This window comes from Oncorhynchus keta, chromosome 18, assembly GCF_023373465.1.
Source record: "Oncorhynchus keta strain PuntledgeMale-10-30-2019 chromosome 18, Oket_V2, whole genome shotgun sequence".
NCBI lineage: Eukaryota > Metazoa > Chordata > Actinopteri > Salmoniformes > Salmonidae > Oncorhynchus > Oncorhynchus keta.
Window position 1 is genome coordinate 5,350,401 of NC_068438.1, and position 26,482 is coordinate 5,376,882.

General features: G+C 43.5%; 1 protein-coding gene across 4 annotated transcripts; it reads right to left on the reverse strand.

The window, feature by feature from the left end:
• On the reverse strand, positions 1-26,101 carry LOC118397097 (ATP-binding cassette subfamily G member 4-like). 4 transcript variants are annotated; one of them, XM_035791567.2, is made up of 18 exons: positions 25,907-26,101; positions 25,665-25,737; positions 25,464-25,503; positions 20,759-20,882; positions 20,328-20,610; positions 9,411-9,528; positions 8,583-8,715; positions 8,099-8,149; positions 7,815-7,960; positions 6,962-7,085; positions 6,195-6,309; positions 5,834-5,979; positions 5,604-5,702; positions 5,172-5,340; positions 4,602-4,702; positions 4,202-4,360; positions 3,841-3,959; positions 1-1,919 (listed from the first exon to the last, which is right to left on the reverse strand). In XM_035791567.2, exons 4-18 carry the CDS (start codon positions 20,768-20,770, stop codon positions 1,694-1,696), a joined length of 2,001 nt encoding a protein of 666 aa, XP_035647460.1. In that variant the 5' UTR covers positions 20,771-20,882; positions 25,464-25,503; positions 25,665-25,737; positions 25,907-26,101; the 3' UTR covers positions 1-1,693. The 4 variants fall into 4 exon arrangements, with proteins under 4 accessions (XP_035647460.1, XP_052323174.1, XP_035647461.1 ...); XM_052467214.1 differs by having other exon boundaries at positions 25,665-26,101; XM_035791568.2 differs by lacking the exon at positions 20,759-20,882 and having other exon boundaries at positions 25,907-26,100.
• Between the last annotated feature and the right edge of the window lie 381 nt (positions 26,102-26,482).

Consider the following 26,482-nt stretch of genomic DNA (forward strand, 5'->3'; position numbering starts at 1 on the left):
TTATAAGTGAGTAAAATCTAAAGTCTTTATTGAAATACCAGCCATTTGCGATGGTGTACAGTGGAATTGAGAGAAATGATCAAGTTTGTCATATAGCATAGGTTTTCAACATAGGGACGGCTGGTGGGGAGTAAGAGGTCAAAATATGTGAGATAATTAAAATATTTGAGGAATGTCACAGTTTATTGTAACTGAAAATTCAGAATCCAACTAAATTTTGCAACATAGCCTACTGTAACTCATTCTCTTGGCTTGTTTTCCTGAAAGCCGGGTATCCCAATTCCAACAACGGTCAAATATGCAACTCACACACACTCATAAGTATATCAAGTCCTACGAACGGAGACAGTGAATGCTCGTGCACAAGGTGGCAGTTAGCCATGGATGACTAGACTGTAATTAAGGTTTATATAAAACAGGCATTATATTATTAAAGGTCAAATACTGTCATTTTTATCTCAATATCAAATCATTTCTGGGTAACAATTAAGTACCTTTTACTGGGATTATTTTTACCAAAGAGCAATTTCTCAAGTAAGAATTTTGCTAGGAATGTCTTGGAGTGATCTGAGTGGGGAGGGGAAAACAGAAAACTAGCTGTTATTGGCAGGAAGGTTTGGAACTCTCTTTCTTATTGGTCCATTAACTAATTTACCGCCTGGTGAAATTCACCAGGCAGGCCAAAACTCCATCCCACCAAAACTGGCTGAAATTTCAGGTGTTTTTTCCCCCCAAACAGCTCTTACACTAAGAGGACTATCATCATTTTCACAATTTCACAGTATTATTCCAACCTCATAGTGTGGAATTATATATAAAACACAGGAAGTAACGGTTTTGACTGCACTGGGCCTTTAAAGTCATCCATTGTTAGGTAGAAGTAAAGTTTGAATGTTGCATCTCTGGTTATACTATAAATATATACATTACTGTGGCAGTGGAGACAGGTTTAGGACTATGTTTGAGGATAATATTACCCAAACTAAACTCAACAATGTTGCATACATACAGTACATCATGTAGGATGTGAACAGTTAATTGATTAGAGTTGATTAGAGAAACCAAAAAATATATAATTAGGAGAATCATCCATTTTAGAGAAAGGTACATTTTTCAGACAGTATAAAAACAAGTGAATAGCCTAATAATGTACAGATTTGTTTTTCATACATTGTTATCAGGTAAAATAAGTCATTTATTTTCTAGTTCTCAAAACTGTAACTAAACCGTAGATGAGAGTGAAAGATAGTAGGAAGAAAAGTGAATAGTTCCGTTCAGTTGAGGAAATTTAATCAACACTTGATTACAATACTGATTCATTCTGTCTTTAAAACCAGACACACTCCAGTGCAACAGTAGAATGTCCTCTGGCTATATAATATGTAAACATTCTCTGTTTTTGGTTGTTCCTGCAGGTCAGTCCTTTGAATAGTCTGTGTGCCCTCATCAGTACTACCCTACTGTACATAGAGATGCTTGTAGATGTTTGGAGTCCTACTTGCTGAGGTAAAACATTTATGTTTGTTAGATGTCTCTTCTCTGGTCCCATCATGACTTCAACAGAGAAAAGTGATACATTCCAGTTTTTCCAAGCAGCGATTTATGGTATTGATATATAAAACTGGATGTTGGGCCCACGTGGTACAGTACAATAGCTTTGCACAGAACAGGGTGGGGGCCTTGAGGGTGAGACCTATCGCTCTGACTTGACCTTGTAGCGCAGCACTAGGTAGGTGGCGAATCGGAGAATCACGAAGAAGATCCCCAGAACGATGAAGTCCATGTAGAGCTTGGCGTCCTCCACGTCCAACAGTTGGAGGACCTCCTCAGGCTTCTGGAATTTACACACTTTCCCCGGACAATACAGATAGGTGCGGTTCATCCCGTATATGGACAGGATCACACCCTCAAAGCCGTACCTGGGAGGCAACACAGACTAATTGGTCGAAAATCTAGATTCAACCAGATGACAGGGACCTGTATTGTTATTATTTACAGGTCACTTCAATGCAAAGATGGAAACAACCACAGTGTTCCTGTGCATTGCGACATATTACCCCCTCTCTCTTTTCATATGTTATTGAGATAAGCAGGCATGAAGTGAGTAGTGGAGACACTTATAGGTACAGTGGCAAGAAAAAGTATGTGAACCCTTAGGAATGACATGGGTATCTGCATAAATTTGACATAACATTTTATCTGATCTTCATCTAAAATCACAACAATAGACAAACATAGTGTGATTAAACTAATAACACACAAATTATTGTATTTTTATTTTCTATATTGAATACATCATTTAAACATTCACAGTTTAGGTTGGGAAAAGCATGTGAACCCCTAGGCTAATAAGTCAGCTAACCAGGAGTCCAATCAATGAGATGAGATTGGAGATGTTGGTTAGAGCTGCCTTGCCCTATAAAAAAACACTCACACAATTTGAGTTTGCTATTCACAAGAGGCGTTGCCTGATGTGAACCATGCCTTGAACAAATAGATCTCAGAAGACCTAAGATTAAGATGTTTTGACTTACAGTATATAAAGCTGGAAAGGCTTATAAAAGTATCTCTAAAGGCCTTGATGTTCATCAGTTCACAGTAAGACAAATTGTCTATAAATGGAGAAAGTTCAGCACTGTTGCTACTCTCCCTAGGAGTGGCCGTCCTGCAAAGATGATTGCAAGAGCACAGCGCAGAATTCTCAAAGGTTCAGATGAATCGTAGAGTGTCAGCTAAACACTTACAGAAATCTCTGGAAGATGCTAACATCTCTGTTGATGAGTCTACAATATGTAAAACACTAAACAAGAGTGGTATTCATGGGAGGACACCATGGAAGAAGCCACTGCTGTCCAAAAAAAACCATTGCTGCACGTCTGAAGTTCGCAAAAGAGCACCTGGATGTTCCACAGCGCTAAAAATATTATGTTGACAGATGAAACTAAAGTTGTGTTGTTTGGAAGGAAAACACAACACTATGTGTGGAGAAAAAAAAGGCACAGCACATCAACATCTAAACCTCAACCCAACTGTAAAGTATGGTGGAGGGAGCATCATAGTTTGGGACTGCTTTGCTGCCTCAGCTTGCTATCATTGACGGAAAAATTAATTCCCAAGTTTATCAAGATAGAGAATGTAAGGCAAGAGAATGTAAGGCTATCTGTCTGCCAATTAAAGCTAAACATAAGGTAGATAATGCAACAGGACACCAACCCATTAGACAGAAGTAAATCAACAACAGAATGGCTCGAACAGAAGAAAATACTTCTTCTGAAGTGGCCCAGTCAGAATCCTGACCTCAACCCGATTGAGATGCTGTGGCACGACCTCAAGAGAGCGGTTCACACCAGACATCCCAAGAATATTGTGGAACTGAAACAGTTTTGTAAAGAGGAATAGTCCAAAATTCCTCCTGACCGTTGTGCAGATCTGATCTGCAACTATAGAAAACGTTTGTTTGAGGTTATTGCTGACAAAGGAGGATCAACCTGTTATTAAATCCAAGGGTTCACATACTTTTCCCAACCTGCACTGTGGATTTTTACACGGTGTGTTCAATAAAGACACGAAAAATTATAATTCTTTGCGTGTCATTAGTTTAAACAAACTGTGTTTGTCTATTGTTGTGACTTAGACGATGATCAGATCAAATTTGATGACCAATTTATGCATAAATCCAGGTAATTCCAAAAGGGTTCACATACTTTTCCTTCCCACTGTAGAAGACGTAAAGCGTTGGACTCTGGGGGTCAAACCTCCACCGCTAGTGGTCATGTCATGTGTGGTTCAAGGTCAGCAGCGTTACCACTAGACCCGCCTACACACACGAGTGGGACATACCTGACATAGGACACATAGGAGCTCCATTGCAGGTACTTGGGAATGGTGTCAAAGTTGACAAAGAAGCCCGAGAAGAGAAGAACAGGAATGGCAGTGACGGGGCCGACAAAAGTGGCCACCTGTGGAAAGACAGACAGGTAGAGGGGCTAATGGTCTGCACACGTTGCAAGTGACAAGACATTTAAATGGTGCTCCTGGACAAAAGTAGATCTGGTTGTTCATGCAAAGGTTGCACTAGGTTAGTACAGACTAGGAGACACATACCCATGAAGGCTACATGTGCCAGTGCAAAGTGTTAAGAAAATTAGCCAGATGGTGAAACATTAGCATTAGTTAGCATTTAGTTAGTTCCAGCAGGTACCTGGAGGTTGGTGGAGGCAGCACCAACCAGGAGCCCTAGTGACTGGGCTACCAGGGCTGTGCAGATGGACAGGGCCAGGAAGAGCAGGAAGCGGGTGGCCTCCGGAGGCTGATCTGTCATCCAGTACACTATACTGCAGTACATGACGGGGCAGAGGACCTGGGGAAGAGCGGGCCGTACTGTACATTAACACTGGGTGGCACTGCTGTATCTATGTTGTATTATGCTGTTGGGGTTCTCTGAGACACAAACACACACACTTTCTCTTTCCCACACACACACACACACACATACACACACACACACACACACACACACACACACACACACACACACACACACACACACACACACACACACACTTTGCTGTGTGCCTGCTTTGTTTGGATGACCAACTCACCTGGAATGGAATGTCAGCCATAGTCTTAGCCAGATAGTAAGCCTTCAGGCTGTACCAGTAGTTTAGATGTTCCCTCAGAAAAATCGACATCTCCAGAGGAACTGCAGGTCAGACATTACGAAATGGCAAACAAGAATTAAAACAGCCTGCCTTCTTTAACATACTTACCAATGTCATGGATCCTAGGGGGTCCCTGGGAAACAATGACGTTCGTTGCTGAATGGACTATCCAATGGACTACGCTGACTAAATAAATCAAGGTGAATTGACATTGGTTTTAGTTAGCCTAGCAGAGTTAACAAATGCTTATGTGACCCTTCAGAGTAAGCTAGCTTGTTTAAACCCAGGGTTAATGATATCCCTCGGGCCTAGGCTACGAACACGCATTGTGAAAAGACTTACAGAGACAGAACACTTTGGTTACATCTCAAATGGCTTTATTATATTCTATTCTCTATTTAGTGCACTACTTTTGACCAGGGAATAGGGTGCCATTTAAGGACGAAACCATTGACTGCAAAGTTCCTCCTGGTGAATGAACAAGTCCCCCTCACAATTCGGTCAACTCACATGTGAGCACGGTGGGCATCAGAGCTCCGAACATGAGGAAGAGCATGGAGAAGAAGAGGAAGCCGGTGTTGTTGAAGACCTTGCTGGCGTCGTTGCCAATGTTCAAGTAGAGCAAGCCGATCAGTACTCCTATAGAGATGTGTGACACCAGCCTGAGGTGTGTCAACACCTGAAACAGAAACGCTCACAATGACTCACGGCATGCATGCCCCCCTCTCTTGTACAATTCACTCATCCTCATGTCACTGATGTACGTATGGGGCGGGTTTATAAGCATGCTCAATGGAGGATCTCACTTAAAAAGTGACTTGTCCACTAATCCATGGCTTGGCTTAAGACTAGCCCAAAAAAGTTGATGTATACATGCGTGCTATTGCTACCTGTTAGCGACCCAGCTACCCGAGGAACCAATTTGTAACTCTACTCACATACCTGGTCTCGACATATTGTCATCAACGTTCTATTGAAGAGAATGCAAAACTGTGTCCAAGTGCTTGTGGCAAATGAATGGCTCTCAATGGCTCCTGAGTCCTGTGAAAAGAGGCAGACAGGGGGCATGTCAAGACAAAACAGTGTGCGCGCGAGTGGGCGTGCGCGCGCGCGTCAGTGAACGGGGCTTTATTCCTTATCGATTCTCAGTTGTATGTGGCATTAGTACTCACCTTGAGGCACGTTGTTGGACAAACAGCGGATGTGTCATTTTTGTCACATGACTTCTCCTTCTCCTCTATGGCACACATTCCACCCTGGGCCGCCTCAAACAGAACAGGATTCCAGTCTCCATACTCCCCCGATGCCACTTCGATGACTGGGACAGAGAAAATCTTGTTAACACTTTCTATGAATACCCTGTTACTAAAACACATTATGCATAGCTAGTAGGGCAATAGAATTGTATTTTTAAGGCATTATGAAGAGGGTATTAACGCAACCCGGCAGAGGTCTGCAATGTGGGGCAAAAGAGAAAGATATTTAACGGATATTAAGTGTGTGTGCTCTGTTCTGAGGTCCCATTGAACTCACTGAAATCTGCCGGGTTGTGGTAGGTGGGGCAGTGGAGCCCCAGGTTCTTCAGATAGGGGATGAGGTATGGGACGGTGCCTTTGTATATGCACTGGCCCTGACTCAGGATGTACAGCTGTGGACAGACGAGACAACACATTAGGTGGAGAGAAAGACACAGCTGGTGCGTGGGTGGGGACCTGGGTTTTTCCTGATCACGTGATGTAAGGGAGTGCGAAACTGGAGGCAGGGAAGTCAGGCGCAGGAGAGCAAAACTGGGTAATCAACGGAGCAGTTTTATTCATAAAACCACCGGAAACCAGAACAAACAAATGGGTACAAAACCCATCGCGCACCAGAGAAAACGTGCACATGCACTTGCAATAAACAATTCCGCACAAAGACATGGGGGGAACAGAGGGTTAAATACACAACATGTAATGAGGGAATTGAGACCAGGTGTGTGAGAAGACAAGACAAAACAAAAGGAAAATGAAGTGGATCGATGATGGCTAGAAGACCGGCGACGCCGACCGCCAAGCGCCGCCCGAACAAGGAGAGGAACCGACTTCGGCGGAAGTTGTGACACGTGACCCTACCAGAAAAAAATGCAGGGCTTTTATACAACTAGGGGGGCCTGGAAATGTTGTGGTCTGGTCAGGTTACAGGGTTAGGAAAAACTCCTCCCTAAAACCAGGGGACAACTGCCACAGCTCTGTATGGTCTCTCAGTGTTCATGTGTTGTCTAATCATTTGATGGAAGTGGACAGAGAGAGGCCTGTTTGTACCTTATCAAACATCTCAAAGAGTTTGGCGCTGGGCTGGTGGATGGTGCAGATGATGGTGCGTCCCCCCAGGGCTAGAGATTTCATAAGAGAAACCACTTGGTAACAGGAGGCACTGTCCAGTCCACTGGAAACAACAGACATAGACAGGGAGAGAGTTAGGGAAGCAGGACCAGCAGGATTTCGGTAGTTGACAAACAGCCTCTATTTCAAATGAATATGGAATGTACAGTATAACACTACGGGGTTATATGTCCAATTTACTCCGGCCCCAAAACTCAGGCTACTGATGGCTAAATAATTCAATTGAATTAAATTCCAGACAACTTTATTAATCCCTGAGGGGGCAGATAGAAAGGCACTTTCAGTGCATGGCTACATTTCACATATTCTAAGGGGGAAGGGAGATTTAATCCGTAGTGGAGGCGGAGGTCATGTTACATCATCAGTAGTGTCATAACTACTCCCGCTGCCCCTCTCCATTGCTCGACATCGCCGGTCTACTAACCAGCGGGCCTGGCGCCATCATTACGCACACCTGGACCTCATCATCGTCTTGATTATTCTCCCTTTATTTAGCCCTCAGTAGCCTCAGTCATTAGGCAGTGCTGGTTTCGTTCACGTTCAGTACCCTTCTCCTGTTTTGTTTATCTCCCTTCTCTTATCATTAAACGTACCTTCTGCACCTGCTTCCTGACTCCAAGCGCATACGTTACAAGTAGAACCAGGAGTTTTTCCTCCAGGCCTTAGATCAAGTAACACTGCCACACTACACCAACAACAAGAATGTACAAGGGCTTATCTTGTCCCATAATTGATGGATCAGGTGGACATGGTGACATAGTGAGCCTCTTACCTAGTTGGCTCATCAAAGAACATGACTGGGGGATTGTTGACTAGCTCAAGGGCGATTGCCAGCCGTTTACACTGCCCCCCAGATAGGGAGCTGGTGCGAGTGTGAGCACACTCCTGGAGCCCTAGAGCAGTCAGGATCTCATTCACCTACACACACACATGCAAGCCACACACATGCAAGCACACGCACCCACACACATTGTCTGCCATTAGTAGGTAAACACAAATCACAGTCGTATGTATAATTTCACACATCTGCAAGTTGTTCATTTCTGTCCAACTCACCAGTTCCTTTTTCACTTCCATAGTTTCACTGAGCTTCAAGTTGGCCGAAACCTGAAACATCAAATCCATAGAATACAGTAATTTAGCTAAGTTTTAGCCATGAAAATGTTCAATATCCACCGAAAATGTGCGATATCCACTGAAAATGTACGATATCCACTGAAAATGTACGATATCCACTGAAAATGTACGATATCCACCGAAAATGTACGATTTCCACTATTCACCCTGCAGTACATCAAGTGGATGGCAACAGTCATCACTTTCTTCTACACCTCACATTAGTCCATCATTGCTGCATAATAACAAACCACAAACATACAACCTATTCTCCCAATAAGAACATGTGTCTGGGTCATGGTCATTAGGCACCAAACGGAAGAAAACGGACTGAAACAGGGAGATTTGTCCAATAATAATTAATGCAAAACGTTTCAAATGTTTTCAACTGTGTGCCCTAATGAACACGACCCTGTGCTCTCACCATCATGGCTTCCCGGACAGTGAGGTGCAGCAGCAGCATGTCATCCTGCATGATATAACAGGACATCTTACGAAACGTGCGGAGATCTCTGGGTTTCCCATTCACCAAGATCTTCCCTTTCATGCCTGTTTCCCTAAGGAGGAGACACAGGAGTGGAAAATGGACGAATACAAATGTATTAATTTGACTACTCCTGGTGCAGTGACATGATGATTGATAATAAACACACATGGGTTTATTTCCATCAAACCCACATTATCTGTGGCTCTTTTCCCATGGTCAAACACATCCCACAATCGTTTAAAACACCCCCCGAAATGGTTTTGGGTACTGTGAAAACCTAATACTAGGTACTAGACCTTCCTCACAGTTACTTTAGATGCTTCCAGTTTTTACAATAATAATGGTATGTGTGCAGGCAGACGTTTGTAAACAAAGACAATGGGTTAACATTCCAATCACAGTGGAATGAAACAGAGAGGGAGGACTTTTGGGGAAATTGATGTCAGACAAGAGGTGTTCGTTGAACATGGGGATGAATACTTGAATAAGCAAAAATAAGTGCTTGCAGGTAGTGTAAGCTATGCAAAAGCAGTGGAGAGCCGCTGCTGAGCGGTAACGTTACCCGCTCATATGCACATGTAGGACCCCTAGAGACCAGGATTCAATTCCTGCCTCAACCCTTTACCCTGTTACACCGATCTCCCTCTCATGTTCTGATGTTTCTGAATAAAACATAAACAAATATATATGTATGGTAGACTGGTGTTCCATTCTCCTTTAAAACGAACAAAAAACTATGCAAAAGAATGATAACAGCCCTCTCACCTGTAGCCAGCCAGGATGTTCATCAGAGTGGACTTGCCGGCCCCAGAGGGCCCCATGATTCCGATCAGCTCTCGGCTGCAGAACCTCCCCGACAGGCACTTAAGTAAGGCTTTAAAACCTGGAAAAAGACCAGACACTTAGAAAATCCCTCAGAGAGATCAGTGAGATTGTATTGTGTAAGGAATAGGTCCATCTATGCAGTGGTGTAAAGTACTTAAGTAAAAATACTTTAAAGTACTACTTAAGTAGTTTTTTGTGGTATCTGTACTTTACTATTTTTTATTTTTGACAACTTTTACTTTATTACATTCCTAAAGAAAGTTATGTACTTTTTACTCCATACATTTTCCCTAACACCCAAAAGTACTCATCACATTTTGAATGCTTTAGCAGGACATGAAAATGGTCAAATTCACACACTAATCAAGAGAACATCCCTGGCCATTCCTACTGCCTCTGATCTGGTAGACTCACGGACTCACAAAACACAAATGCTTAATTTGTAAATTATATCTGAGTGTTGGAGTGTGCCCCTGGCTATATGTAAATAAAAAATATTTGCTTAATATTAAGAATTTGAAACGATTTATCATTTTATTTTTACTTTTGATACTTAAGTATATTTTAGCAATTACATTTACTTTTGATACTTAAGTATATTTCAAACCAAATACTTTTAGAATTTTACTCAAGTAGTATTTTACTGGGTGACTCACTTTTACTTGAGTTATTTTCTATTAAATGTATCTTTACTTTTACTCATGTATGACAATTGGGTACTTTTTCCACCACTGTATATATGTCACAAATGGTATGAGTTAATGCACTGACAAGCTGATTAATTTCAGTAATAACTCAAATCAAATTGTATTAGTCACATGCGCCGAATACAACAGGTGTAAGTAAAACTTACAGGGAAATGCTTGCTTACGATCCCCTAACCAACAATGCAGTTTAAAAAAATATGGATAAGAATAAGATGTAAAGTAACAGTAATTAAAGAGCAGTAGTGAAATAACAATAGTGAGACTATATACAGGGGTGTACCGGTACATAGTCAATGTGCAGGGGCACCGGTTAGTTGAGGTAATATGTAGGTAGAGTTATTAAAGTGACTATGCATAGATGATAACAACAGAGAATAGCAGTGGTGTAAAATATGGGGAGGGGGTAATGCAAATAGTCTAGGTAACCATTTGATTAGAATATCAGGAGTCTTATGGCTTGGGGGTAGAAGATGTTTAGAAGCCTCTTGGACCTAGACTTGGCGCTCCGGAACCGCTTGCCGTGCGGTAGGAGAGAGAACAGTCTATGAATAGGGTGGCTGGAGTCTTTGACAATTTTTATGACCTTCCTCTGACACCGCCTGGTATAGAGGTCCTGGATGGCAGAAAGCTTGGCCCCAGTGATGTACTGGGCCATTCGCAGTACTCTCTGTCGTGCCTTGCGGTCGGAGGCCGAGCAGTTGCCATACCAGGCAGTGATGCAACCCATCAGGATGCTCTTGATGGTGCAGCTGTAGAACCTTTTGAGGATCTGAGGACCTACAGTTGAAGTCGGAAGTTTACATCTTAGCCAAATACATTTGAACTCAGTTTTTCACAATTCCTGACATTTAATCCTCATAACAATTCCCTGTCTTAGGTCAGTTAGGATCATCACTTTATTTTAATAATGTGAAATGTCAGAATAATAGTAAATATAATTATTTATTTAATATTTTATTTATTTCATCACATTCCCAGTGGGTCAGAAGTTTACATCCACTCAATTAGTATTTGGTAGCATTGCCTTTAAATTGTTTAACTTAGCTCAATATTTTTGGGTAGCCGTCCACAAGCTTCCCACAATAAGTTGGGTGAATTTTGGCCCATTCCTACTGGCAGAGCTGGTGTAACTGAGTCAGGTTTGTAGGCCTCCTTGCTCGCACACGCCTTTTCAGTTCTGCCCACAAATTTTATATAGGAATGTCAGGGCTTTGGGAAGGCCACTCCAGTACCTTGACTTTGTTGTACCTAAGCCCTTTTCCAACAACTTCGGAAGTATGCTTGTGGTCATTGTCCATTTGGAAGACTCATTTGCGACCAAGCTTTAACTTCCTGACTGATGTCTTGAGATGTTGCCTCAATATATCCACATAATTTTCCTCCCTCATGATGCCATCTGTTTTGTAAAGTGCCACAGTTCCTCCTGCAGCAAAGCACATCCAAAACATGATGCTGCCACCCCCGTGCTTCACGGTTGGGATGGTGTTCTTCAGCTTGAACAGGCTAGTAATAGGGGTTGCAACAAGAAAGGGTCCAGATTGTCTAGCCCAGGTGATTTGTGGCGGTCCAGATTTTGCAGCACTTTCAGAACATCAGCTGACTGGATTTGGGAGAAGGAGAAATGGGGAAGGCTTGGGCGAGTTGCTGTGGGGGGTGCAGTGCTGTTTGCCGGTGTAGGTGTGGCCAGGTGGAAAGCATGGCCAGTCCTAGGAAAATGCTTATTGAAATTCTCAATTATAGTGGATTTATCTGTGGTGACAGAGTTTCCTATCCTCAGTGCAGTGGGCAGCTGAGAGGAGGTGCTCTTATTCTCCATGGACTTTACAATGTCCCAAAACTTTTTGAGTTTGTGTTGCAGGAAGCAAATTTCTGCTTGAAAAAGCTAGCCTTGGCTTTTCTAACTGCCTGTGTATATTGGTTTCTATCTTCCCTAAAGTTGCATTTCACGGGGGCTGTTCAATGCTAATGCAGAATGCCACAGGATGTTTTTGTGTTGGTTAAGGGCAGTCAGGTCTGGAGAGAACCAAGGGATATATCTGTTCCTGGTTCTACATTTCTTGAATGGGGCATGCTTATTTAAGATGGTGAGGAATGTCACGCCCTGACCTTAGAGAGACGTTTTATTTCTCTATTTGGTTAGGTCAGGGTGTGATGTGGAGTGGGCATTCTATGTTCTATTTTCTATATTTTGTATTTCTTTGTTTTGGCCGGGTATGGTTCTCAATCAGGGACAGCTGTCTATCGTTGTCTCTGATTGGGAACCATACTTAGACAGCCCTTTTTCCCACCTGTCTTTGTGGGTTGTTCACTTTGTTTGTGGCACTATAGCCCTTAAGCGTCAAGGAAAATAAAGGAAAAATGTACGCTCACCACGCTGCGCTTTGGTCCAATTCTTTCGAAGGCCATGACAAGGAAGGCATTTAAAAAAATAACCAGGCATCCTCTACTGATGGGATGGGGTCGATATCCTTCCAGGCTACCCGGGCCAGGTCGATTAGAAAGGCCTGCTCGCTGAAGTGTTTCAGGGAGCGTTTGATAGTGATGAGTGGAGGTCGTTTGACCGCTGACCCATTACGGATGCAGGCAATCAAGCTTAGATTGTAGGATGGCCCGGGGTGTTAAGCTTGTCACAGTTTAGGTCACCTAGCAACACGAGCTCTGAAGATAGATGGGGGGCAATCAGTTCACATATGGTATCCAGAGCACAGCTGGGGGTAGAGGGTGGTTTATAGCAGGCGGCAACGGTGAGAGACTTGTTTTTAGAGAGGTGGATTTTTAAAAGTAGAAGTTCAAATTTTTTGGGTACAGACCTGGATAGTAGGACAGAACTCTGCAGGCTAACACCACCCCCTTTGGCCGTTCTATCTTGTCTGAAAATGTTGGAGTTAAGGATTGAGATTTCAGAGTTATTGGTGGTCTTCCTAAGCCAGGATTCAGACAAGGCTAAGACATTCGGGTTGGCAGAGTGTGCTATAGCAGTGAATAAAAGCTAGGCACTGCAGGGCCTGGATTCACCTCTACATCGCCAGAGGAACAGAGGAGGAATAGGATAAGGGTATGGCTAAAAGCCATGAGAGTTGAACGTCTAGGACATACATACATACATACATACATACATACATACATACATACATACATACATACATACATACATACATACATACATACATACATACATACATACATACATACATACATACATACATACATACATACATACATACATGATGTCGCTCTTGCTGCTGGTGAATCTCTGATCCACCTCCACGCAGACGACACCATTCTGTGCACTTCTTGCCCTTCTGTGGATACTGTGTTAACTAACCTCCAGACGAGCTTCAATGCCATACAACTCTCCTTCCCTGTCCTCCAACTGCTCTTAAATGCAAGTAAAACTAAATGCATGCTATTCAACCGATCGCTGCTCGCACCTGCCCGCCCATCCAGCATCACTACTCTGAACGGTTCATCTCCGATCCAAAATGAAATCTAGAATTGGCTTCCTATTTCGCAACAAAGCATCCTTCACTCATGATGCCAAACATGCCCTTGTAAAACTGACTATCCTGCCAATCCTTGACTTCGGCGATGTAATTTACAAAAGAGCCTCCAACACTCTACTCAGCAAATTGGATGCAGTCTATCACAATGCCATCTGTTTTGTCACCAAAGCCCCATATACTACCCACCACTGGGACCTGTATGCTCTCGTTGGCTGGCCCTCGCTTCATACTCGTCGCCAAACCCACTGGCTCCAGGTCATCTACAAGTCTTTGCTAGGTAAAGCCCCGCCTTATCTCAGCTCACTGGTCACCATAGCAGCACCCACCCGTAGCACGCACTCCGGCAGGTATATTTCACTGGTCACCACCAAAGCCAATTCCTCCTCCTTCCAGTTCTCTGCTGCCAATGACTGGATGAATTGCAAAAATCACTGAAGCTGGAGACCCATATCTCACTAACTTTAAGCACCAGCTGTCAGAGCAGCTCACAGATCACTGCACCTGTACATAGGCCATCTGTAAATAGCCCATCCAACTACCTCATCCCCATACTGTTATTTATTTTTTTGCTCCATTGCACCCCAGTATCTCTTCTGCCCATCTATCACTCCAGTGTTTAATTGCTAAATTGTTATTATTTAAACACTATGGCTTATTTATTGCCTTACCTCCCTTATCTTACTTCATTTGCACAAACTGTATGTTTGTTTATTCCATGTGTAACTCTGTGTTGTTTGTGTCGCACTGCTTTTCTTTATCGCAGTTGTAAATGAGAACTTGTTCTCAACTAGCCTACCTGGTTTTATAAAGGTGAAATAAAAAAAATGCTAACATTTTTTGGCAAGCATTTAGACATGCAAGTGTCTCTTCATATTGCACGAGTTCTGTATCATATTAATGTGGTTTCTGAGACTCTAAACACTTTCTCAGACATGTAGTACACACCTTCTTATGTGTTCAGACTTTCAAATCCAGGCGAAAGAGCACGACCTGGGCTATGGGTTCAGCTAAAAGTCCTACGGTACTAGGGGCTCAATTACAGAGCAGCACTACAAACTCTTTGTGATCTCTCCAAGAGCTCGGACAAAATGTCAAAGGACTCGGAGCAGCAACCACCAATCACGGGGCGAGGTTTCCTTTTCGTTCTGGTCACAGCAAGTGATTACAGTCCACATCATCATCACCATCAGAATCACCTAGATGTGGTTTTTCTCAGCTTGGAAAGCTGATCCAGAACACAGAGAAGGATTCCCTAGCCTAGAGAAGTATTGAATTTTATTAATGACCAGGAAAAATGGTATGAAGGGCTATAGGCACATTGTTTAGAAGTTGATGCGTGGTCAATAATGGTCTTTAAACACGGCTGACATAGCATCCCAATGCTATCCCAAAGGATAAGGGGAAATTCAAAGGATAAAGTTATTGTTGATGAAATGTGAGGGTAAAATGTGAGTGTTGAGTTGAGCTCATCCTGCAGCAACCAAAGTATTTACTTTCTACATTCAGCATTTCTACATTTCTACATTCAGCTTTCAAGCTGGACGTTTTTTGTCGTTGTTGTTGTTGCATCCAGTCAATAAATCCTCCTTTAAAAAAATATATATTTTAAATTTTACCCCCTTTTCGTGGTATCCAATTGTTAGTAGTTACTGTCTTGTCTCATCACTACAACTCCCGTACGGGCTCGGTAGAGACGAAGGTCGAAAGTCATGCGTCCTCCGATACACAACCCAACCAAGCAGCACTGCTTCTTAACACAGCGCGCATCCAGCCCGGAAGCCAGCCGCACCAATGTGTGTCGGAGGAAATACCGTGTACCTGGCGACCTGGTTTAGCGTGCACTGCGCCCGGACCACCACAGGAGTCGCTAGTACACGATGAGACAAGGATATCCCTACTGGCCAAACTCTCCCTAACCCGGACGACGCTAGGCCAATTGTGCATCGTCCCATGGACCTCCCGGTCGAGGCCGGCTGTGACAGAGCCTGGGCTCGAACCCAGAGTCTCTGGCGGCACAGCTAGCATTGCGATGCAGTGCCCTAGACCACTGCGCCACCCAGGAGGCTAATAAATCCTCCTACTTAATGAAAAAAAACAACACTTGTAAAACAAACTACAGCCCCCAGGAGGCAACGAAAAACGGTTGTGATCTCAGCAGGCAACTATGGCAGGAATATTTATTCTCCTCCTGTGCAGCAGCCCAACTAGTGACCTCATCACCTCATCAGGTTAATACTCCCTTCACTGGAACTAAGGGGCCTAGCCCGAACCATGAAAAACAGGTAGCGTTTACCTGGCACACGCCAAACCTAGATTTGTCCGTAGGACTGCCAGGTAATGAAGCGTTATTCATCACTCCATAGAACTGGTTTCCACTGCTCCAGAGTCCAATGGCGGCGAGCTTTACACCACTCCAGCCGACGCTTGGAATTGCACATGGAGATCTTAGGCTTGTGTGCTGCTGCTCGGCCGTGGAAACCCATTTCTTAAAGCTCCCGATGAACAGTTTTTGTGCTGACATTGCTTCCAGAGGCACTTTGGAACTCGGTAGTGAGTGTTGCAACCTAAGACAGACGATTTTTACGCTCTACAATGTACTTGCGTCAGCACTCTTCGGTAATTCTTGTGTGGCCTACCACTTTGCGGCCCAGCTGTTGTTGCTCCTAGACGTTTCCACTTCACAATAACAGCACTTACAGTTGACAGGACAGCTCTAGCAGGGCAGAAATTTGCCTTACTGACTTGTTGGAAAGGTGGCATCCTATGACAGTGCCACGTTGAAAGTCACTGAGTTCTTCGGTAAGGCCATTCTACTGCCAATGTTTGTCTATGGCGATTGCATGGCTGTGTGCTCGATTTTATACACCCGTCAGCAACGGGTGTGGCTGGAATAGCTGAATCCACTCATTTGAAGGGGTGTCCACATACTTTTGTATATATAGTGTATGTATATTTATAGTGTATTTTCAATTAGCTAGTTCCACCTTGTCCTTGATCTCTGTCATGTGAGGTGATGACAGCATGTGATGTCATGTGAAGTGATCACAATACTAGGGCAGGGTCAAAATTAATGAAACACATGCACATGCATGCACACACACAGCTTTGTTCACGTTACTTGTCAAGACTTTTTGGTGAGTAAAAATGTATTCCCATTCAAAATCCTATTTTCCCAAATCCCTAAACATAACCCTAACCTTAACCCCTAACCCTAAGCCTAAAACTAACCCCTAACCCTAACCCCAAACCTTAAACCGAAAGTAGCATTTTCACTTTTCAGGACATGCAAAATGTCCAAATATTTAATAAATGTTCTTGTTTTCCTATCATGTCAGGACATTCTGGTCCTGACAAGAAAGGACAACAAGTCCACACACACACACACACACACACACACACACACACACACACACACACACACACACACACACACACACACACACACACACACTGGCTGGAGGTGTTTACATCTTAGTCTTTGCTTTGGAGAACAGTTGAAAAGAAACTGGAACACTAGCAGTGTAAGACATTGTCGCATGCCAAAATATAATGTTGCTATTATGCAGGAAAACAGGTACTTTTCCTGTCTCAGTTAGCTCCCCATGGCTTAAGACCTCTTTAAATTCCAGGAAGCACACTGTTCAATTCACCCTCCACGTTATATCCTCACACAGCACCGCAGCTTAGCTGTCTATTTTAGGGAACACCTTTGAGGCAGGATTTCAGCTAGGTTTCAGTATGCTACTTATTCACATGTCTTTGTTTAGAAAAGGGCTTATCAGCAGCTAGCTGCACCACATCAATCAGTGTCTCACTGAGAGTGCAGTGGATGGATAGATGGATGGATGGTGTGCGTGCAAGTGTGTGCGTGCACGCATGCATGCGTGGGTGGGTGTGTGTGCATGTGTGTGCATGTGTCTGTGTGCATGTGAACCAGACTGAAATATGCATTATGTGCTCCGTGGATTTGATTGAATTGGAATCTGCCACTTACTCTCGAGTGCTCTCTCCAAAGTCTGATTGAGACTGCAATGCTAAATAAGGCAATGACATTTCAAACAACCTTCAATGCAGCTGACATTCCATTATGTGATATCAGACAGCCTGTGTAGAATGAGAGAACCAGCCTATATGACACAGACTGGTCCGGCACTGCATTTATCTAGGCAGTGATGCTGCTGGACCGAGGGTAAATGACAAAACACTGACAATGGAAAGTGTTTTATTCAAGGTTTGCTCGTGGCTTTTGGGAAGGTGCCCAGTTAGTAAGGGTAGTGGAAGAGTATTTTTTATTTTTTGTCAAAGATCAGGGCTTTGCCAGCTCTGAGCTACAGGTCTACTAGTCCCGGAGAGCTAGCATGAGATTTGATCATGGCTTTGAAAATTCAGATCTTCAGGTCTGCCGTTCATTGTTGTGCAACTAGGGCCAGGTCATCTGGTTAGGAAAAACTCCTGGAAAAACTCCTGGGCCTAATTGTGACTGGGTGATGATGGTCAATCCATGGGTTTCATAACAGATGACGAGTATGTCTGTGTGCTAGCTGGCATACCTCTGCGTCAGTCATCTGTGTTTACCTTGAACTTAATGCTCCACTAAACCTTCACCATGTCCAGTGGTGCATGCAGTACATAGACACAGTACAACATCTACACTCAGTCAATTAGTGTAATTCTCTGACCCAGGTATCTATTATCGAACGATTAGCTGTACTTAAATTCCGTGGCTGCCACACAGCCAAATTCATGTGACTTGTTGGGCAAGAATCAACTGATTTGTTGCTTTTTCCTTGATGATGGGGGACATAAAACAGTTACTATATTGATCTATCCCTGTCTGCCACAATGTACATGCAGCCCCAGAGTGAGATGTGGATTAGGGGGGACATAGCCATTCAAAGCAACTGACAACTGTTTGCAAACCTGTCAAACTCCTAGGCTAGGCCAGGGGACACTTACACACTCAGTGTGGGGCACCATGGCACTCTTAATCACTATGTCTGATTCCCAAATGGCATCCTATTCCCTATATAGTGCACTACTTTTGACCAGAGCCCTGGTCAAAAGTAGTGCCCTCTGGTCAAAAGTAGTGCACTATATAGGGATTAGGGTGCAATTTGGGACGCAGACCTGTGTATACAGATGTAAAGCCACAAGTCCCTTCCCCCAGTAATGATAAGGTCCCCCAAAATTAAACATATAGGAGCTGTGATTGGTGTTCCTGGATTTCAGAGACATCAAAGGCTGAATGAGACAGCTGTGTGTATTAGCACGGGGCTGGCTGAAGGGGATAGTTTCTCTACCACTATACTGCATGGCTTGTGAATGTGAGGAACAGTGAGAAGGTAGAGGGAGAGAGAGATAGAGAGAGAGAGAGATAATGAAAGAGAGAGAGAGCCCACTGGGTACAGACTTCAATTGAATGTCTATTCCATGTTGGTTCAACATTACTTCATTGAAAAAACGTGGAAATAACGTTGATTCAACCAGTGTGTGCCCAGTGGCAGGGGGGAGAGAGAGAAAGAAAGGGAGAGAGAGTGTGCAGACAGTTCATTTTTAGCTTATCTTGCACACCTGAGAGAATTAAGATGTTACCCGCTTTCGATGTGGATTTCTTGCCATGTGAGAGATTTATAGAGAAAATGTCACGTGACTCTCCTCAATCCGAAATCCTGAGTCAATAGTCAATGGTTCATTTTGGCACGACACTTGTGATGGAATATCATTTTCTTGACCATAAAGCATAAACCGCTCAAACACAGCCCATTTCCTGCAGAGCATTCTGAGGGCCCACAGCTTAGTGTAATGGTGGTGAATTATTTACAGCAATTGCTTCGACAGAAGAGCACAGGCAGAACAGGAAAATTCTGCCACTTTTCAACTTCCTATTCATCATCTCCAGCACCACACCAGTGTCTACATGTATTTTAAAGATAAGAAGAAAGTTCCTAAAAAGAAATAATTCTCTGTGACATCACAGGGTAGGATTAACAGAAGGGGGGAAAAAATGCAACACGTTTCTAGTCAGAGGGAGTGTAATTGGTTTCTCCCCATGTCACCACATATCTCAAAGTGTTTGAAAATCACTGTTTTTGGGTAGAACGTTTGTTCTTTTCTACTTTTCTACAAAACATAGAAATGTGCAGTTTTCACCTATGTAGGTGGTATTGTGGAGATATTGAAAATGAGGTTGAAAAGTGGCGGAGTTGCCCTTTTAAGGTCACAGTCCTAGCGCAGGAGTTATCCTCTCATTAGTGTCCTCGGAAGGACCACTCCCACTAGTACAGCACACTGGTAAGTGGAGAGCTCATCTGCTCACAGTCATTGCTTTTGTCAACATACATCTATTTAATCATGCAATGCAAATCTAGACACTGAGGTATGTCTAATTCGCACCTATTCTGACAGCTATCACCAAGAAACAAATAGTCAATCCAGCAGCCTACTACAAATTGGTCCTAAACGATTCAGGAAGCCTCAACTGGGGCAAGGAGCTTTTACTGACAACAAGAACTGACTAGGAAAAGACTCAGTGCCCTAGTTCCAGGCCATAACCAAAGTCCAGAGTGCCATGACCAGGAAGATCTCCTGCCCCATACACCTGTTCGTTTGAGGATCGCCGACAGACAATGTGGTGTATGTTACTGTACCTCTCTTTCTCCAGCACGGCCCTTCCCGGATGGTGTAGGAGAGCTCTGTGAATTCCAGGTCCACCGCCGAACGCTTGGGGAGATGGGAGAAACGCTGGGCCTCTGTGATGTGGTTCTCCACCTTCTTCAGATTTGTCAACAGAGAAGGCTCCTGCGTTCCCCCATTACAGATGGTTTCCTCCATCGGGATGCTGACTGATTCAGGTTCAGGAGGCTTGACGGCCGTTCCACTATCAGCCATACCACCGTTCTGCAACGGGGGTGTAGGGGTGTGTTTGAGGCCCTAGCGGAGGGAGGAAGAAAAATATTTGCCATTTTTTTCCCATATATCTTTATATTTATTTTTATTTACATTGCCTCTGTTTTGTATTGTGTGTCGTGTATTCATCCTGCCTGCAAACCAAATCTCCATATGGAATAATAAAGATTACCTTTAACCACATGGCGGTGCAATTCCGATAGGATATGGTGATCCAAATGTGCCACTCACACACACGCCGGCAATTGTGCAGCTGGTAAGAACATCATCCGACAAAATGTATTCTTCCTTCCTTCCTATCCATAAAGTACAGGTCTGTAAGGTGGAGCTGGTCTAGATGTTGGTGCGCTGGCAAGACGCACATACTGTATCTGGTTGCAGTCTAAAAGGGCTGTGCTGATGCATAGACATCACTGAGTAGCAGCAAGTCCCAGGAGGTTGTTTTGAGGAGAGGAAACACCACTGGCTAACTGCAGAGGCAATGAACAAACATGTCTGTCTGTCTGTCTGTCTGTCTGTCTGTCTGTCTGTCTGTCTGTCTGTCTGTCTGTCTGTCTGTCTGTCTACCCAATCCTCAGAGTCAAACACCATGGATTCGGTTCTGCTCAAGCTGTCAGGGGGATATGTGCTTGTGATAAGAACTAGCTGTAGTTTCACGTTGATAAGAATTGTAGGATTGTATAACGTTCCCTGGGAACTTCGGGAATTACATGTAGGGGTAACTGTATTCCTAGGACTTCCACTGTCTCGGGAGATGATGAGCGCCTGAGAAATGCAATATTTTCCGTGATCATAACGTGATGAATCGGTTATTATAAAGACGATGGAAATAGAAATATGTAATCTGGATTTTGTTCCGAGAAGAGTCCACTGTAAAGTTCCCAGACGAAGGTGGTATAGTAATTTGTCCTTTTTTTCTGAAGACAGAAGTCACATTTAATCACTCATGGGTTCCTAATCCGTCGAGGATTAACATTAACTTTCTTTTACCCTTGATCTGGGAGGGCTGGGAGCTGATGCTGGGAGCTAAGGCCTGGAGCTGAGTCTTGGGAAAGTTGCAGCCGTTACAGGTACACTGCCAAGCACGGGCATTCCAATAATGTATGGGAATGGTGTGATCCTCGACTTACCCTTATTACAAATCTCGGCGCACACATTCTACTGACGGAGGGGAGAGAGGAAACCCTTATTGGCCTCAAGGCACCCAGATTTGACAAAAGATACAGCCATGTTACGTGGGCCTAATATGTCACGAGTCATGACAGCCAAACTAGAAACTACGGCACTCTAGGCTAATCCATGCCTGTCCTCTTCTGAACTGACCTCACTTACCAGGCCTTAGATCATTCAACCCAAAACATCCCATAGCAGGCCTACAGTACATATCTAGTTAGGACCTTATAATACCGTCGTATGGATTATATAACACCTATATCTATTAACCTTCATACATTTTTGTTCAGGGAAGATATTAACATCTTACCTGTTATATTTGAATGCCAGGATAATTGAGATCATTTCACAAGTATTTAAATCAAGACCGTTTTTTTAGGTCCGATGTGCATTTCCATCTACACTTAAAAAAAAAAGGTTCTAAATGGTTCTTCAGCTTGTCTCTGTAGAAGACCATTTAATGGTCCCAGGTAGAACCCCTAGAACCTTCTCGGGTTACAAAGGTTTCATGTAGAACCCTATTCCCTGTGTAGAGAGGAACTGTTGGACCCTTTTTTTCCTAATAGTGCCAGACTGTGTGTAAACGTTGGTTAGTTCAGGAAATCAAGAAGGGTTCAATTAAGTTACTACTGTTACAACATACCCTAAAGACAGAGCTGGCGAACACAATGGGGTGGAGAAATGGATCTACGGGTCTAACCTCTACTGTTGTCATATGAACCATATCCTATCACATCACATCCATCTGACTACATTTATGAATTTGTTTGATCACCATGTTATCGCAGGAAGGAGAGCAAAAGATGACCATATTTCAACTAAGAGCTGAGGAAGGCAAGCTTTTTGATACGTAATGTAGAACCTCTGCCTGAAGAATAATGAGATCAAAAGGGAAGTGGGCTTGGTCTCTTATGACTTACTATGTAGTCTTCTAGTAAGACCTAAATTCCTAGAAGAGTCTTTGGAGAAGGCTCACATTCTAACTGTCTGTACAGCACAGTCCCCCAATCACATATAGAACACGCTGATGTGCCACGTCAAAACAGTGGAGTTGAAAGGAGTCGGTTAACCCATGTCATCATGTCCAAATCCATGGAAGTAAAACAAATAATGGCATGACACACCAGGCTAATCAATGCATCCCACTGATGTTATGATATCTTATAAAACAGGTCCCTGATTGGCTCCATTTCTCACAATTAGACCCTATCTATGTGAATTAACCAGTCAAAATAGCAATAGCTACATCGTAAAGGGGTTACCATGAATCTGACAGGCAGCTCGGGGCAATTAAAAACCTGTATTTAATATTACAGTACACCTACTGTGATATAAAAACAGTATCAAAGCAAGTACTGTGTCATGACACATAGTACAATACCGTAGAATGTACTGTATTTTACTGTAAAAAGTAAATGCTACTGTAATTGGAATTAATTAATGGATGAATGAATGAATGAATGAATGAATGAATGAATGAATGGATAAATTAACTTAATTCAGTGGGTGGAGAGGTTTGTATTTCACAGTATTTTACTATAATTACAAGGGATTGATGCAAACAGGTTGGCTGCTAGATAAAGTGTTTACACATTACAGCATATTAATGACTTCTAGACGTCTTAACAAAGGCTTCCGAACTGGCAGCGACTACAGGGCAAAACAGGCCAAAAGGACCAAAATGCTCAACCATTTAAGGTTTAAGACTAGCTGCCACTCCAACCTGTCCCCTATAGATAGATATAGCTCTGTTTGTAGGAATTTTCTAACTATCATCCCGTGCCCAAGAAAGGGACAGTAACTGAACTGAATGACTACCGACCAGCAGCATTCACATCCATCATCCGGAAGTGCTTCGAGAGGCTAGTCAAAGACCACATAACCTCCTCCCTCCGTGACACACTCGACCGTCTCCAAATCGCCTACCATCCCGACAGATCCACGAACTGCGTAATCGCCATTGCACTGCACACTGCCCTCACCCACCTGGACAAAACCAATGCATATGTGAGGATGCTGTTCGTCAACTACAGCTCGACCTTAAATACCATAGTGCTTTCTAAGCTCACCACAAAAGCACAAGGCCTTGGGACTGAGCTGCTCCCTATGCAACTGGGTCCGAGACTTTGTGATGGACTGCCCCCAGGTGGGGAAAGTAGGCAACTACCTCTTCCACACTGATCCTCAACACGGGGGGCCCCGCAAGGGTGCGTCCTCAGTCCCCTTCTGTACTCTCTGTATACCCACGACTGCATCTAACTCCATCATAAAGTTTGCTGATGACACGACAGTAGTAGGCCTGATTACCAACAACGACGTGACGGCCTACAGGGAGGAGGTAGGCACTCTGACGGAGTGGAGCAAGGTAAACAACCTCTCCCTCCACATCAGCAAAACAAAGGAACTGATTGTGGACTCCAGGAGGAACCAGGCTGGCCATCCTCATTAACGGGGCCGCCGTGGAGATGGTCAAAAACTTTAAGTTCCTCGGTGTACACATCTCAGGAGGAGCTGAAATGGTCAAACTTCACAGACAAGGTGGTGAAAAAGGCACAACAGTTACTTTTCAACCTCAGGAAGCTGAAAAAATTTGACCTGTCCCTGAGGGACCTCGCAGTGTTCAACAGGGGCACCATAGAGAGCATACTGTTGGGCTGCATCACAGCTTGGTACGGCAACTTGGTATCACTGCCGACCACAAGGCGCTACAGAGGGTGGTACGCTCAGTCGAATGCACCATTGGGTGCACACTGCCTGCCCTCCAGGACACCTACAACACCAGGTGTCGCAGGAAGGCCAGGAAGATCATCAGGGACCCCAGCCATCCGAGCCACGGACTGTTCTCTCTGCTTCCATCACTCAGACGCAGGCAGTATAGGATCATCGTGGAAAAAAACCTGAAAGAATGGCCAATAGCTTCTACACCCAGACCATCAGGCTGCCTAATAGCCACGACTAATCAGATACCTGCTCTGCCTGTCCCCCTACTGCACCCCTGGGCTCCTCCCCTGTTGCTCCCCCTATGGAGAACCCCCCCCCCAACAGTCATTTACCCTGCCCTCACCCCAATGATAATTTACCATGTTACAGTTGTAAATATGTATATATTATTTTTTATTATTGTTCATTCACTTCCCTTTGATCTGCACTGTTGCAGATCAGAGTTTAAGATTTTCTCTGTACCCTGCATTTACATCTGCAACCTTGGGATTGTGATTAATAAACTCTCTAAATCTTTACATTTTAAATTGATTGGGCACTATAATCAGATAGGGTGTTAAATTGGTACAGCATTCCTCCCCTTATGGATGCAACAAATATTGCCTTATACAAGGCACACCTCAAAATAAATTAATGAGCCAGAAACAACAATACCAAGCAACCACTAGAGGTCAAGGGGTTTTTGGTGCTCCAAAGATATGGTACAGTACTGTATTCTGTGGAGTGGAATTACAGTACCATTTTAAAAAGAGCAATTTTCTCACAATGCACCATAATATACCATAACTTTTCCCACAAGGCACCATAACGTTTCAGAGTTTTTAAAAATGTATTTACTGTTGATAATACCTCAAATTACCATTTCAATTACCGTTTTCTGTTAGTGTATATGTAATAAATGCATCTGATTAACTTTGATACAATGACAAATGTCATAATACTTCATAATAATACTTTTAAAAAATCGTTATAAAATAACTCACCTGAAGTTAACTCAGGATAAGAGGAATGTATTCTGTTCCTCTATCATGTGAATTAAGACAAGACAGGATTAATTTAACAGCTCTTGTATAAAAAAGAAGAAGATTGAATCATACAAAATAACAGAAATGACAGGTGACGTTCGATGTCAAGTAGCACATGCGGATCACAATAACGTCTGGTCCATGTTGATGCGTCCTTACGGTTAGGATGTGAAGGTGGCAGTTCGCGCTCTTCTTCTAAATCCTTAGGTGCACTAGAACTGGCAGATCTGTCCTGAAATAGAAAGATCCGCTCTCATTTCCCGAGATGTGACGACTATCCGTCATTCAGAGTCCCATTTCGGAAAGAGAATGAATGGATAGCCCAACCTGGGGTTCTGTGACAAAATGCAACGTTCAACTAAATAAAATAAAAAGACAACTGATACAATGACAGGCCTTACATTCGCGGCTTCCCAATAAGTTTGCTCTTTCTGGCGATATTCAGCCTATCTTCACACTGCGTACCGCAACATAGGCTGCTAGGCTACACGGTCGGCGGTATTGCCAGCTTGTAGCATTCAGCGCTCTCTGCCTGTGTCGCTAAGGCGTTCCTAGCGGGCGTTCTGGGTGTGGACCAGTGGTCCGCTTTGAGGCGAGATGTTAAAGCGTCAATCAGTAGTTGTAACAATATCAAAGCACCCCCCACTCCCGCCACTGTTTAGCTAAAAAGTTGAGGGATGGGACTGGAGAAATGTAACCACTCTCAAAGACAGAGATATGGATGCTAGGACTTTTTTCGCATGGGGAAAAAAAATCGAGGCCATGCTGCCTGCTATATTGTTCTTGGAAATACAGATCCCTTCATCTTAATTCAGGATCAATGGATAATCTACAGAATAGTCTTATAGTAATAGTTTCTAATATCTTAGAAATTGCAGGGCCTATTTATATCTATTTTTTTTGCCATTTTATAATCTATGTTATGTAGACCTATGTATAGCCTAAATCAGTTGTATCAGACCAGTCTTGTCCCCACC